At 40.5% G+C, this 14,818-nt stretch overlaps 1 protein-coding gene across 2 annotated transcripts in view; it reads right to left on the bottom strand.

The window, feature by feature from the left end:
- Positions 1-2,074: 2,074 nt before the first annotated feature.
- LOC120065685 (inositol 1,4,5-trisphosphate receptor type 1-like) overlaps positions 2,075-14,818 on the bottom strand; it is a 133,213-nt gene continuing 120,469 nt past the window's right edge. For both annotated transcript variants that reach the window (XM_039016756.1, XM_039016757.1), the window contains 3 exons: positions 14,649-14,809; positions 5,193-5,354; positions 2,075-3,449 (listed from right to left, as the gene is read on the bottom strand). In XM_039016756.1, coding sequence (XP_038872684.1) covers positions 3,360-3,449; positions 5,193-5,354; positions 14,649-14,809 — 413 coding nt within the window. In that variant the 3' untranslated portion in view covers positions 2,075-3,359. The remainder of the gene's footprint in view (positions 3,450-5,192; positions 5,355-14,648; positions 14,810-14,818) is intronic.

Raw genomic sequence — 14,818 nt, 5'->3', positions numbered from 1 at the left:
AACAGAGAAAAGTACAGGGAGATCCTTGATGAAAACCTGCTCCAGAGAACTCAGGACCTCAGACTGGGGGCGAAGGTTCACCTTCCAACAGGACAACAACTCTAAGCACACAGCCAAGACAACGCAGGAGTGGCTTTGGGACAAGTATCATAATGTACTTGAGTGGCTCAGCCAGAGCCCGGACTTAAACCCGATCGAACATCTCTGGAGAGACCTGAAAATAGCTGTGCAGCAACACTCCCCATCCAACCTGACAGAGCTTGAGAGGCTCTGCAGAGAAGAATGGGAGAAAATCCTACAAATACAGGTGTTCCAAGCTTGTAGTGTCCTACCCAAGAAGACTCGAGGCTGTAATTGATGCCAAAGGTGCTTCAACAAAGCATTGAGTAATGGGTCTGAATACTTATATAAATGTGATATTTCCATTTTTTTTTTTAAATACATTTGCAATCTTTTCTAAAAACCTGTTTTTGCTTAGTCATAATGGACTATTGTGTTTAGATTGATTTAATCAATTTTACAATAAGATTGTAACGTAACAAAATGGGGAAAAAGTCAAGGAGTCTGAATACTTTCACAATGCACTGTAAATAAATATATAACCTATATAATTAGTCACAAGTTCAGTAACCCCTAGGTATGTGGGGAATCCTGCAGGGAAGTCCCCCAATTAAGCTAGACTCACCGTTTTAATTCCAGCCAATTACACACACTCCTTTTGTGACTGAGGTTGGCTATTCTGTAAACTTGTTTATGTTTGAGTCTACAGACACGCACTAGTCCATTTATCTTTCATTTAACATGCTCCGTTTCTCTGAATAGCTACATTTCACCCAGCGAGGATGATATGACTCTACAACACTTTCTCTTTTGATTTGTGCTCGTCTGTGCACCAGAGTGCCCGCACACAGATGCAGTTAAGTACTTGGCACCCTGGCACAATTGACAATTTATATATATTTTTAAATTAAGAAAGAAAAAAGGTGAAAACATTGTGTTCACACGTGTATTTGTTTGATTTACAACTGCACAGGACCAAGAAGAAGAAAAAAAAACTAAACTGAAATTAAGATTTTTCACAAAAATGGACTAGACTACATTACTCACAATTCTAATTAATTTGGTTAGAGGCAAGTGATTCTCGTTAATGTGTAATTTATCTCACCTGTGGTAAATTGCAGGTGCCTACAGGGTTAAAAGTAACCATACAACCAGTTTAGAAAAAACAGAACATTCTGCTCCATTGACCTCCCTTGAAAAAGTGCATGGTTGCCAGTATTTGACTGGAACTGTATACTGTGTATAAATGCCTCAATATTTGTGACACTACTTACAAAGAGTTGAATACAAAATTAAGTAATATTTTCTATAACAAAAGCAGACACTGTAGAAGTAGGGGAAAAAACTGGGGGGGGGGGGGGGGATGATGTTACCTCTGACCTTTGCAGCTGGATTTTGCAATGGACTACAAAACTGGAATACAGCTTTCCTTCAACATTTGATACAAAGTAACTGATTATCAAGCTAAAGTCAATACCTCTTCAAGACACTGGCCAGATGTGTATATATGGACATATATTTACAAATTCAATAATGAGATCCACAATATTCATCTTAAAAAATAAAAAATAAAAATGTAATTGTGAAAAGATTGAAGGCCGTTGGGCTCTCTGCTAACTACAAAGCTGACTTGCTAGTTGTCTAGAACATTTCAAAGTAGTTCCACCCACAGATAAAAACTAACTATGCAAATAAACCCATTACACTGCAACTTGAGGTTAAACAGAGTACACTTCCTATACAGAATTGAGTCACTGTAAAATGTATAGAATGCCTATAGGCCTCAAGAATTAAAAGCAGATGTAGGCAGCATCTGTGATTTATCTCAACCACAACTTTTCCTATATAGTAGCCCAGTAGCCTACTGTGTAGTGATAAGATTCAATGGTGGCTATAAAGGAGAATTACATACTGTATATTTTATTAAATAATTCTACATTATTTTACAATTCTGACAGTACTTAACTATTTTAAATTAGTCCTTTGAACATACATTTCCAGTAACACCGCTTTAAATTCCATATTACCTTTCTGAAAACATAGGTCCCTATACAACAACAATGGCTTAAGCGACAATGTAAAAAAAAAACTGAAATGAATTGAACAAAGTATTAAACAGCAGAATTGAGAACTTAACAGTTGTGCTGAACGATAAAACAATGAAAAACACAATGACTTTGTCACAAGTAGTAAATCAGTAGCCAAATATACGTCTTAAAGGGACAAATGGCACACATGATAGGTGTATAATTAAAACATGACAAACCTGGACGATAGATGCTAATAACATTTAGTGCAATAAAATGTGGAAAGATTAACAAATCATGACAGCTTGGTCATATTTTAACATATTACATTTGTTTGGATGAAATGTCCTAACACCTCCCACTATCCCAGTTAAATAAGAAAGCAAATATCATAAAATAGTACAACAAGGTAGGACACATTCTTATTTGCAGAAAGGAAGCCGAAAACAAGACCTATACTTGCTCTCAGACAATACTATATATCTCTATTAAGCGTATTAAATACTTTTTATGAAACATTCTGAAAGAAATAAAACAAGTAAAATCAGAAAGGCCAGAACAATGCATGTTACTTCATCTGTCCAGCCAACGGCTATTCTACATGGAAGAATTTCCATACGTGAAGTCTAACAACAGGTCCCTATTTAATTTGAAGCAAAATAATAAAAAATAAAGCTCCCATTTGAAAATGTTTTCTGGCCCTAATAAATAAGGCATGACTTAAAGAACAACTTAAATTCATACACCAAGGAGGTGGTTGCATATTTAAGTAGTGATATTGCACAAAATACAAAAATAAGACATTAAATACTGCTTGCTATACCAGTAGTATATACAAAAAGATGCTTCTTTCCATGTCTCTCAGTGCCATCTTCACGTTGGACTACCTATTCCTGTGTCCGGTACAGCGCTGCTGTATTTCAAGTTCACCCAGTAAAGGCCATGTAATGAGAATTCACTTTTGTTTCTACATAGAAAACATTTGGCACCAATCCCAAATGGCCTGGGGAAAAGATGGGGTGTCTGGGTGTGGTGAGTGTTCTTGTTTGAGTTATACCTTTGTGGGCTAACCTACACATCACAATTATATGACTAGCTATGTCAGTGTGTTTCCCTACTGTTACGCTTCACACTCACACTCGGTAGCTACAGTATGAAGGCGGGAGGGACCACTAAGTGAAGATTCTGCACTCTGTTCTCTATGCAAACACAAAGCAGGAGTAGAAGTGGGTCTTCCTGGGTCTTGTGGCTGTGTTGGGGGCATCCTCAGCCTCACGCAGGTTGCTGGGGGTTGGCGTGTTGAGGATGCTGAGGATGACCCAATAGTCCAATTCTCTGTTTCTGCTTCCTTTGCTCTGTCATCTAGAGGACAACACACGGGACATGAGCTGGGTTATTTGCTCAACTCTAATTTTCTGTATCTGTACCTCCGCTGCTCTGTCACATCTACTGGTGGGTTAGAGGTTGTCGGTGTCTGACACTAACCTCCAAATAAGCTGATGCTAAGTTTCTTTTTCAGATAAAGTAAAAAACTGTCCGTGACTGCAAATGCTGCACAGCAATGAAGTGAAAGCTTTTGGGTTTAACGGGAGGGTTTCAGTGTTTCATCTGAAAAGTATCCTTCAACACTTTCAGAATGTCATCTTGTCTAACAACATGTAAACCACAGTAAGCAAACAACCAGCAGTGAAACCCCAGTAAAATACATTTTTACTTTCAAGTCAGGCTCATGACTAATAATGAAAGATGTTGGCTTTCATGGCACTAGGGACAACATCAGTTTTAAATAAACTGAAGTATTAAAACAAACAAAACAAGTTTCCTAAAAAAGATTTCGCAATCTTAATATTGCAAACATACAATGGCAAAGGCAATACAAATATCCTCACAAACGCTGTTGGTCATGAGATGAGCGTTATAAAAGGAATTATTTATTAGATGTTGGGAAGTGCTAGAAAGAGCAGCATTAAAGTTTGTGAGAGAGCTGTGGGGGTGGCCACTGGCTAAACTCAGTTACAGTAGAATGTGACTCTTTATTTGTGCCACAGCAAACTAATTAAATCCATTTTCGTTGGAATTATGTAACAGATGGAGCTCTTGTCTGGGCCAGTTGTTTTTGAAACCATTTTCTTGTTTGTGCCACTTTTGAGTGCCATGGAGCATGCTTAAGACTCTTATAGGCAAGGGAGGGGAGAGGAGGCACTGAAGGCAACTTCTGGGAAAATAAGACTGAAACAGTCCAATGTAAAAAGCACAGTTTAGTCTGAATTTGTCTGTCAACTAAACTCCAAAAGTTCATTTTCATATTTTGGTCTATGTTTGTGTATGTATGAAAGAACGTGCAAAACCAAAGTAGACATCAACCAATTCAGATCCGAACATGTATTTATGGAGATATTTAGTAATGAATAATCAAGAGAAAAGGGTTTTTGTGCCCTCATCCAAACCTTTTAGCCACACAACAACCATTTCCTTATGTCTGGGTCAGTGTCTAGATAACACCCACTTCCTCATAGACACTTCTAATTTTATTGATAGACCAAAATACTACTTTGTTTACAAGAAACAGTATGCTGAGTTTGATGACATTATGTATGACCAGTAACATTTTCTTGAACCGAACACAACTAATAAAGGTTGTATAATTAAATGATAGTCATTGTCATTATAATAATATGTTTGATATGTTAATAGGAAATAAAAGGTGTTAAGATCATCATTATCATCTTGACAATTTACTGTAATCTGACCATGGGCATATAAAGTCTACCAGATTAATGTACATAAATATAATTACTGCATTTAAAGAAGCTCTAGCTCTAACTAGGATGCCCACAATACAGTATGAGCTAAGTCATTGTGGAACTAATCCTTGCTTAATGACGTAAATCAGATCAGGTTGAAGGCCACATGAGCTGCAGCATTGTGAACTATGAGTCATTGCCTTCTGATTTTAGTAAGCTCTACACCTACGAGGCAAAGAGTTGCTATCAAACAGATCAAAAGATACACAAATTATATGGAAAAATATCGAAATAATGTCATATTTTCATAGCAATATCTATACAGACCATCATCTAGTCACAGGGAAAAGGGTCGACTCACCTGCTCCTTGAGCTCAGTCAGTTGTCCAGAGAGGTTGGAGACTAGCTTCATAGTAGACTCCAGTTTCTCCTGTAGGCTCCTGATTTCATTTTGCTCCCCGTCCGCATCGCTACAGACCAGAGACATGGCCCGCATCCGTGGAAACCAGTCAAGGTTGTGCTCCTGGTGACCAGAGGGAGAAGAGATGTTATTTAAGCATGACTAGAACATTTGTTGAAGCACAATACATTTAAATTCTGGTCTCTAATCATGATTATAAAAGAATGTATAGAAAATATTTGGTAACACTTTACTGGGTCCATACACTTTGAAAAAGTTAATATTGTAAAGTGTTAGCATATATTTCATGTACTGTCCAGAATTGATCAAATAACCTATAATTTAAACATCAATCAAATATCTTTACAATTTGTTTGCTCAGGGAAAAAAGGTATATTTTCATCACATTTTGTCATTAATTTAATGTATACCGAACAAAAATATAAAACACAACAATTTCAAAGATTTTACTGAGTTACAGTTCATATGAGGAAATCAGTCAATTGAAATAACTGCATTAGACACTAGTCTATGGATTTCACATAACTGGGAATACAGATGTGCATCTGTTGTTCACATATACCTTTAAAAAAAAATTGGCCTCACAATAGGCCTCAGGATATTGTCACGGTATTTCTGTGCACTCAAATACCCATCGATAAAATGCAATTGTGTCCGTTGTCTGTAGCTTCTGCCTGCCCATACCGTAACCCCACCGCCACCATAGGGCACTCTGTTCACAAAGTTGACTCAGCAAACCGCTCGCCCACACGACGCCATATGTGTGGTCTGTGTTTGTGAGGCCGGTTGGACGTACTGCCAAATGATCTAAAATGACATTGGAGGCAGCTTATGGTAGAGAAATTAACATTAAATTCTCTGGCAACAGCTCTGGTGGACATTCCTGCAGTCAGCATGCCAATTGCACGCTCCCTCAAATCTGTGGCATTGTGTTGGACATTTTAGAGTGGCCTTTTATTGTCCCCAGCACAAGGGGCACCTGTGTAATGATAATGCTGTTGAAACAGCTTGTTGATATGCCACACCTGTCAGGTGGATGGATTATGTTTGCAAATGAGAACTGCTCACTAACAGGTATGTAACCAAATTTGTAAAAACAATTGACGAGAAATAAGCTTTTTGTGCGTATGGAAAATTTGTGGGATCATTTCAGCTCATGAAAACATGGGACCAACACTTTGCATTTTGCATTCATTTTTTTGTTCAGTGTAATTACATTTCTGGTGAACACTTATTTCATCAAATTTCACAATAACATGCAAACACCCTTTGATTTTCTTTGACAAAGCCTTACACATTAGGGTAAGTCAGAATGACATCAAATATATTAGCTAGCTAAGGCTCCACTTGGCAAACAGATGCCTCTTTGACTTGTGTTTCTCTCAATCCCTCTTTGTCTGTCTATCTGTCTTTGTGCACTTATCAAGCCTATAATAAAATGTAATAGAATTAATGTTGGGGACTTTCCATACCAGGGAGTTCAGACTTACCGAGACAACTTCCTTTAAAGAAAATGATGGTCTAATTATATAATAACACAGTCAGGTTGGATGTGTGAGGGCCGAATAGAGGAACATTTACTCAGACTTAACTAGCAATATAGGGCTGAGTTCCCCATTTCATTAATGTGGTATATTGTTGCATGCAAACTTCCTCTTCGGTGGCAATGGGGAGTTTAACACAACACACCCCTAAAGTGACAAAATGATAATTGCTTGAATTTTCCAAATGCCACCACTGATTAGTTTCACATCTAAATAGTTGAAGTAAGAAAACATCTCAAGTCATCCACAGTGATTTATAACGACTCTTTGCCTCTTTTCTCATTTGTAAAAAGTTTCCACGCTCCTCCTTGGTGTGTAGCCTACAGTACACATCAAAACACCACAGCTATCAATCAGTCAATACCTCTCAATTAATTTCTTATGCTCATCTGCTCTACCTGAGTGGAATCACATGACTAAACTGATGGCTTCTAAAAATAGAAAAGGGAAAACCTACTGTACAAGGCATGCCCAGTGCAACTAGTGCACAAACGTTTACGCGTGGAGAATACAGTAAGTGTGACGGCCAGTCACTTCAGAGCCTTGAGCCAGTGAAAGGGTCGCTGCGTTCATCCAGGCGAGCAGCAAAGGGCCACTCTGAGCACATTCTGTCACCCCTCCATCTCCTCCAGCACTGGGCCACTACATACCAATGTTATTGTGCACTGTCTGAACCTGCCCTCAAACAAACGGAGGCTGTGTGAACAGGTCTGTCTGGAGTTCCCTTCAACAAAAACACACGTTGGTAGATGCACACCATTAAAAAACAGTCACTCCTTTAGCTACATGTACATGCATGTGCACTCCCAGACCCTACAAAATAGCATTACAGTTAGCTTAACTACAGACCGAACAGTAGATTGTGTGCTTGAATAGGAGCGTGCTGGGTAGCACCTGCACTGTCGCCTGTTGTGAGCACAGCTGCATGGCTGGAAAAGTCCCTGGGTTTCAGTGGTGTAGTCTGAGATGCGGGGGCGAGAGTGGCGGCTGCATGGGCCACAGGCTAGTCCTTGGTCAGACAAACAGCAGGACAGGGGAATCACACAGAGACTCATTCTGAGATGAGGAAAGAAGAGCTGTGTGCATGCTCAACCCCCCACCCCCCTCACAGCACAATGCTGCTTTCCCACATGTGATCATGTACATGCGTACTCTGTATTGGACATCTACCTACTATAATAGACTAGAAATGCACCGACACAGTATACTAGATTGCTCTGGTGGTGTACTGCTGAATGTAGAAACAGACCCTTCAAGAACAAGACTGTATAGCTCAGACATAATGACATAAAATCGTAAAATCGTGTCAACATTATTTGTCTGAAATCAATTTGTAATGAAAGTGCAAGGCTTATCTTGGATGAGAGAGGGGCAGAGGCGAGAAGTACAGCAAGATTGATCATCCTGCCCTTTGCTGTCTGTGTCAAGAGTCAGTTTGACAGCCCAGCCCCCCAAAACCTCTTTCTCAGTGTTTACAAGTGAAAACACTTCCAGTAAGTCTCAGACCACTGTCACCGCTGACATTAAATTAATCTTCACAGTAGCTCAATGGAAATGACAGAAATTCATTTTCCATTATTAAATCCACAAGGGCCATGACAGAGAAACAGGATGCTGTGTGGTTTTGACAGCAACGTCACAGGCAAGCCACAGGCCACCTGACATACTGACAACCCACCACATCTACTACTCTTCCACGCAAATTAAAGAAACAGATCACATTTCAAAATAGACCTAACAAACAAATAGAAACAATGTGCAAAACACAATGGGAAAACTCCTTCTCACTCCCCTTCTTCTGAAATGCCTCTAAAGCATTCGCTTATCAATGCGATTCAAAGTTCAAATCACGATGTGGATGCATCTCGGAGCAGCGAGCATGGGCCGCAATAATAATGAGGGCAACAGATTCTGGCGTACCCAAGTCAAGCAATATAAATGTAAGCCTTCAACCCGACACTTCAGCCAAGGCTTTCTGCAATTGACGTCAGTCCCAGTCATTGTCAGACTTGTCTGACTTCTATCTACACCCCCTGATCTCTTAAATCCCCTCTGTGCATATGAGGTGTCTTCACTACTTCAGACAGCATCATCATGAGACACTGTCATGCTTGTTAGGGTAACCAGGGGAGAAAGAAGGGGAAATGTATCAATAGAATTATTATACAGTATTAAGCCTATTACACCAACATAGGGAGCCTTTTCCCCTACCATGTCAAATGAACAAGAAAGATATCCTGTGTTGAGTTGTGACATCATAGGAGGATAACTAATGTGACCGATTGCTCCACTTCTCAGATTCTAAAAGCTCCCCCAAAAAATGTATTTTATTAACCCATCCCCCTCTTCGGAGGTCAAAAATAACTTTCCTTTTTTACAGCTTTCTTGCGAACATATAAACACATTTTGCATATACATTTTACATGCAATGCATTCAGAAAGTTTTCAGACCCCTTGACTTTTTCCATATTTTGTTACGTTACAGCCTTATTCTAAAATGTATTAAATTGTTTGTTTTGTCTCATCAATCTACATACAATACCGAATAATGAGAAAGCAAAAACAGGTTTTCGATTTTTTTGCTAATTAATGTAAAATAAAAAACGAAAATATCACATTTACATAGCATTCAGACCCTTTGCAATGAGACTCGAAATTGAGCTCAGGTGCATCCTGTTTCCATTGATCATTCTTGAGATGTTTCTACAACTTGATTGGAGTCCACCTGTGGTAAAATCAACTGATTCGATATGATTTGTAAAAGGCACACACCTGTCTATATAAGGTCCCACAGTTGACAGTTCATGTCAGAACATAAACCAAGCCATGAGGTGGAAGGAATTGTGCATAGAGCTCCAAGGCAGGATTGTGTCGAGGCACAGATCTGAGGAAGGGTACCAAACAATTTCTGCAGCACTGAAGGTCCCCAAGAACACAGTGACCTCCATCATTCTTAAAATGGAAGAAGTTTGGAATCAACAAGACTCTTTCTAAACCTGGTCGCCCGGCCAAACTGAGCAATTGGGGAAGAAGGGCCTTGGTCTGGGAGGTGAACCCGATGGTCACTCTGACAGAACTCCAGAGTTCCTCTGTGGAGATTCGAGAACCTTCCAGAAGGACAACCATCTCTGCAGCACTCCATCAATCCGGCCAGTTTCCAGACAGAAGCCACATCTCAGCTAAAAGACACATGACAGCTCGCTTGGAATTTGCCAAAAGTCACCTAAAGGACTCTCAGACCATGAGAAACAAGATTCTCTGGTCTGATGAAACCAAGATTGAACTCTTTGGCCTGAATGCCAAGCGTCATGTCTGGAGGAAACCTGGCATGGTGGTGGCAGCAGCAGCATACGGTGGTGATGTTTTTCAGTGGCAGGGACTGGGAGGCTAGTCAGGATCAAGGGAAAGATGAAAAGAGCAAAGTACAAAGAGATTGATGAAAACCTGCTTGAGAGCGCTCAGGACCTCAGACTGGGGCGAAGGTTCACCTTCCAACAGGACTAAGCACACAGCACACAGCCAAGGCAACGCAGGAGTGGCTTCGGGACAAGTCTCTGAATGTCCTTGAGTGGCTCAGCAGGAGCCCAGACTTGAACCCGATCGAACATATCTGGAGAGACCTGAAAATAGCTGTGCAGCGATGCTCCCCATCCAATCAGACAGAGCTTGAGAGGATCTGCAGAGGAGAATGGGAGAAACTCCCCAAATACAGTTGTGCCAAGCTTGTAGTGTCATACCCAAGAAGACTCAAAGCTGTAATCACTGTCTCTGAGCTCTACGGACAATTCCTTAGACCTGATGGCTGGGTTTCTGCTCTGACATGCACTGTCAACTGTGGGACCTTATATAGACAGGTGTATGCCTTTCCAAATCATGTCCAATCAATTGAATTACCACAGCTGGACTCCAATTAAGTTGTAGAAACATCTCAAGGATGATAAATGGAAACAGGATGCACCTGAGCTCAATTTCGAGTCTCATAGCAAAGGGTCTGAATACTTATGTAAAAAAAGCATTTTTTAAAATGTATTTTTATAAATGTGCAAAAACTTCTAAAAACCTGTTTTCGCTTCGTCATTGTGAGGTATTGTTGAAGATTGATGAGGAACACTTTTTATTTAATCAATTTTAGAATAAGGCTGTAACAGACACCTCACAAGTCCTAAACTGGCAGCTTCATTAAATAGTACCCCCAAAACACCAGCCTAGAAGGCCAGCATCCCGGAGTCTCCTCTTCACTGTTGACGTTGAGACTGGTGTTTTGCGGGTACTATTTAATGAAGCTGTCAGTTGAGGAATTGTGAGGCATTTGTTTCTCAAACTAGACACTCTAATGTACTTGTCCTCTTGCTTAGTTGTGCACCGGGGCCTCCCACCCCTCTTTCTATTCTGGTTAGAGACAGTTTGCGCTGTTCTGTCAAGGGAGCAGTACACAGCGTTGTACGAGATCTTCAGTTTCTTGGCAATTTCTCGCATGGAATAGCCTTCATTTCTCAGAACAAGAATAGGCTGACGAGTTTCAGAAAAAAAGGTATTTGTTTCTGGCCATTTTCAGCCTGTAATCGAACCCAAAAATGCTGATGCTCCAGATACTCAACTAGTCTAAAGAAGGCCAGTTGTATTGCTTCTTTAATCCAGACAACAGTTTTCAGCTGTGCTAATATAATTGCAAAAGGGTTTTCTAATGATCAATTAGCCTTTTAAAATTATAAACTTGGATTAGCAAACACAACGTGCCATTGGAACACAGATGGTTGCGGATAATGGGCCTCTGTACACCTATGTAGATATTCCATTAAAAATCAGCCGTTTCCAGCTACAATAGTCATTTACATCATTAACAATGTCTACACTGTATTTCTGATCAATTTGATGTTATTTTAAATGGACAAAAATAATTTGCTTTCTGTCAGCATATATACACATACACACACATACATACAGTTGAAGTCGGAAGTTTACATACACTTAGGTCGGAGTCATTAAAACTCGTTTTTCAACCACTGCACAAATGTCTTGTTAACAAACTATAGCTTTGGCAAGTCGGTTAGGACATCTACTTTGTGCATAACACAAGTAATTTTTCCAACAATTGTTTACAGACAGATTATTTCACTTATTATTCACTGTATCACAATTCCAGTGGGTCAGAAGTTTACATACACTAAGTTGACTGTGCCTTTAAACAGCTTGGAAAATTCCAGAAAATTATGACATGGCTTTAGAAGCTTCTGATTGGCTAATTGACATAATTTGAGTCAATTGGAGGTGTAACTGTGGATATATTTCAAGGCCTACCTTCAAACTCAGTGTCTCTTTGCTTGACGACATGGGAAAATCAAAAGAAATCAGCCAAGACCTCAGAAAAAAAATTGTAGACCTCCACTGGTTCATTCTTGGGAGCAATTTCCAAACACCTGAAGGTACCACGTTCATCTGTACAAACAATAGTACGCAAGTATAAACACCATGGGACGACGCAGCCGTCATACCGCTCAGGAAGGAGACGCGTTCTGTCTCCTAGAGATGAACGTACTTTGGTGTGAAAAGTGCAAATCAATTCCAGAACAACAGCAAAGGACCTTGTGAAGTTGCTGGAGGAAACAGGTACAAAAGTATCTATATCCACAGTAAAACAAGTCCTATATCTACATAACCTGAAAGGCCGCTCAGCAAGGAAGAAGCCACAGCTCCAAAACCGCCATTAAAAAGCCAGACTACGGTTTGCAACTGCACATGTGGACAAAGATCGTACCTTTTGGAGAAATGTCCTCTGGTTTGATGAAACAAAAATAGAACTGTTTGGCCATAATGGCCATCGTTATGTTTGGAGGAAAAGGGGGGAGGCTTGCAAGCCGAAGAACACCATCCCTAACCGTGAAGCGCGGGGGTGGCAGCATCATGTTGTGGGGGTGCTTTAATGCAGGAGGGACTGGTGCACTTCACAAAATAGATGGATTCATGAGGACAGAAAATTACGTGGATATATTGAAGCAACATCTCAAGACATCAGTCAGGAAGTTAAAGCTTGGTCACAAATGGGTCTTCCAAATGGACAATGACCCCAAGCATACTTCCAAAGTTGCGGGAAAATCGCTTAAGGACAACAAAGTCAAGGTATTGGAGTGGCCATCACAAAGCCCTGACCTCAATCCTATAGAACATTTGTGGGCAGAACTGAAAAAGCGTGTGCGAGCAAGGAGGCCTACAAACCTGACTCAGTTACACCAGCTCTGTCAGGAGGAATGGGCCAAAATTCACCCAACTTATTGTGGGAAGCTTGTGGAAGGCTATCCCGAAATGTTTGACCCAAGTTAAACAATTTAAAGGCAATGCTACCAAATACTAATTGAGTGTATGTAATCTTCTGACCCACTGGGAATGTGAAGAAATAAAAGCTGAAAAAAATAATTCTCCCTACTATTATTCTGACATTATTCTTAAAATAAAGTGGTGATCCTAACTGACCTAAGACAGCGAATTTATACTAAGATTAAATGTCAGGAATTGTGAAAAACTGAGTTTAAATGTATTTGGCTCAGGTGTATGTAAACTTCCGACTTCAACTGTATATCCACACATATACACACATACAAGCTATTAACTTAGTTCTTGGTAAAAGTGTTGATCCATTGATAGCCCAGAGCCTGCATGCAGACATGCATGAACCTCCTGATGCTGGAGAGCTAACATCTAAGCTGTGAATTCTCTAAACTCAGCTTCTTGCACTAAATTACCATGTCTGAGCTCTGCAGAGAGCCGTGCTGCAGACACCTAATTTAGCTCCCAATCCAGAGCAGGAGGCCCCACATGATCAAACATGTTGCATGAATCCAGTTGTGGTTGACTGTTCGAGTTGACGGGTCAGTGGATTCTAACACACCATGTGCCCTCTCTCAAGCAGAGGTCACTTTAAATCCTCCTTTGGGCCACAATGTGTCCCCGACAAGCTCTGTTTGGCTCAGTAGGGTCCAAGGCTAATAGGGGGTTAGTTAATCCCAAATCAGATGACTCCTCATAAGACCTCGCAGCACACCTCAAACCGAGAGACAGAACTGGGCCAAATAGTGCCTGTTCAGAAAACTGTGTCAGAAGCCAACACCAGCACAACTGCATCAGGAAAGTAACCACTGTTGAAGAAGGGGCTTTCCTTTGACAGTTACAATTCTCCAATAAATCACTAAAAAGCAATGGATAGCCTACTGACATTTAAGAACAAAATTTGAACAAAACTCAGAGCAACAACATCTTTTTAACAATTCTAAAGACACCAAGGAATTAACTACTTCCCATGGAGTTCTTCAGTCTAAATGTCAATGTTTGTGTTCGAGATGCCTCCATGCCATTGGACGAGTAGGTAATTAGGTCCTCAGGCCTGGTTGGCATAGGAGACACAGCAGACATTGTGGGAGGGAGGGGTTTCCCACACTGTTCAGCAGCTATCATGAGGCTACCTCCTGGCAGTAACCAGACAGGAGCGATATCGATGAACCAGGGTGTAACACGGTAAAACAGGGTGGAGGATGACTTTTAAAAAGTCTACATTGTATTGGTGCTTGTGGTTTTCTATTTCTGAAGATGTTTTTAGATCTATTCTCACCATGGGACAGAGATATTTTACTGCATGCCAAAATGTCTTTCTTTATCTAGTATAGGAGCTGACCTGCATTCTCAGGAGACACATTTCATCAAAGCTCAGATATGTGAGCCTCTCTGATGAAGTCATGCAGAACTGCAAACTCCCTGTTCCGAGATATATTTATGACCACATCCCTGCCTATCTTGATGTGTATAATCAAGAATGTCCTTCGTAATAAGCTGGCTGGTACTATGCGTAGTAGTCTAGTCGTACCCTGATCATCTCAGCGACGTAGCTCTCTGGTCCTGTGTACTCTGTGGAGTCCTTCACCTTCACCAGCACTATGAAGAACAGGTAGTGCCACATGTTGTGCTCCACCTTGATGTGCTCTTCAAATGTCACCGTCTTGTTGTCAAATTTGTCCCTTTCCAGGCCTGCACACG

The sequence above is a fragment of the Salvelinus namaycush genome, chromosome 20, assembly GCF_016432855.1.
Source record: "Salvelinus namaycush isolate Seneca chromosome 20, SaNama_1.0, whole genome shotgun sequence".
NCBI lineage: Eukaryota > Metazoa > Chordata > Actinopteri > Salmoniformes > Salmonidae > Salvelinus > Salvelinus namaycush.
This window is presented reverse-complemented; position numbering and strand designations above follow the sequence as displayed.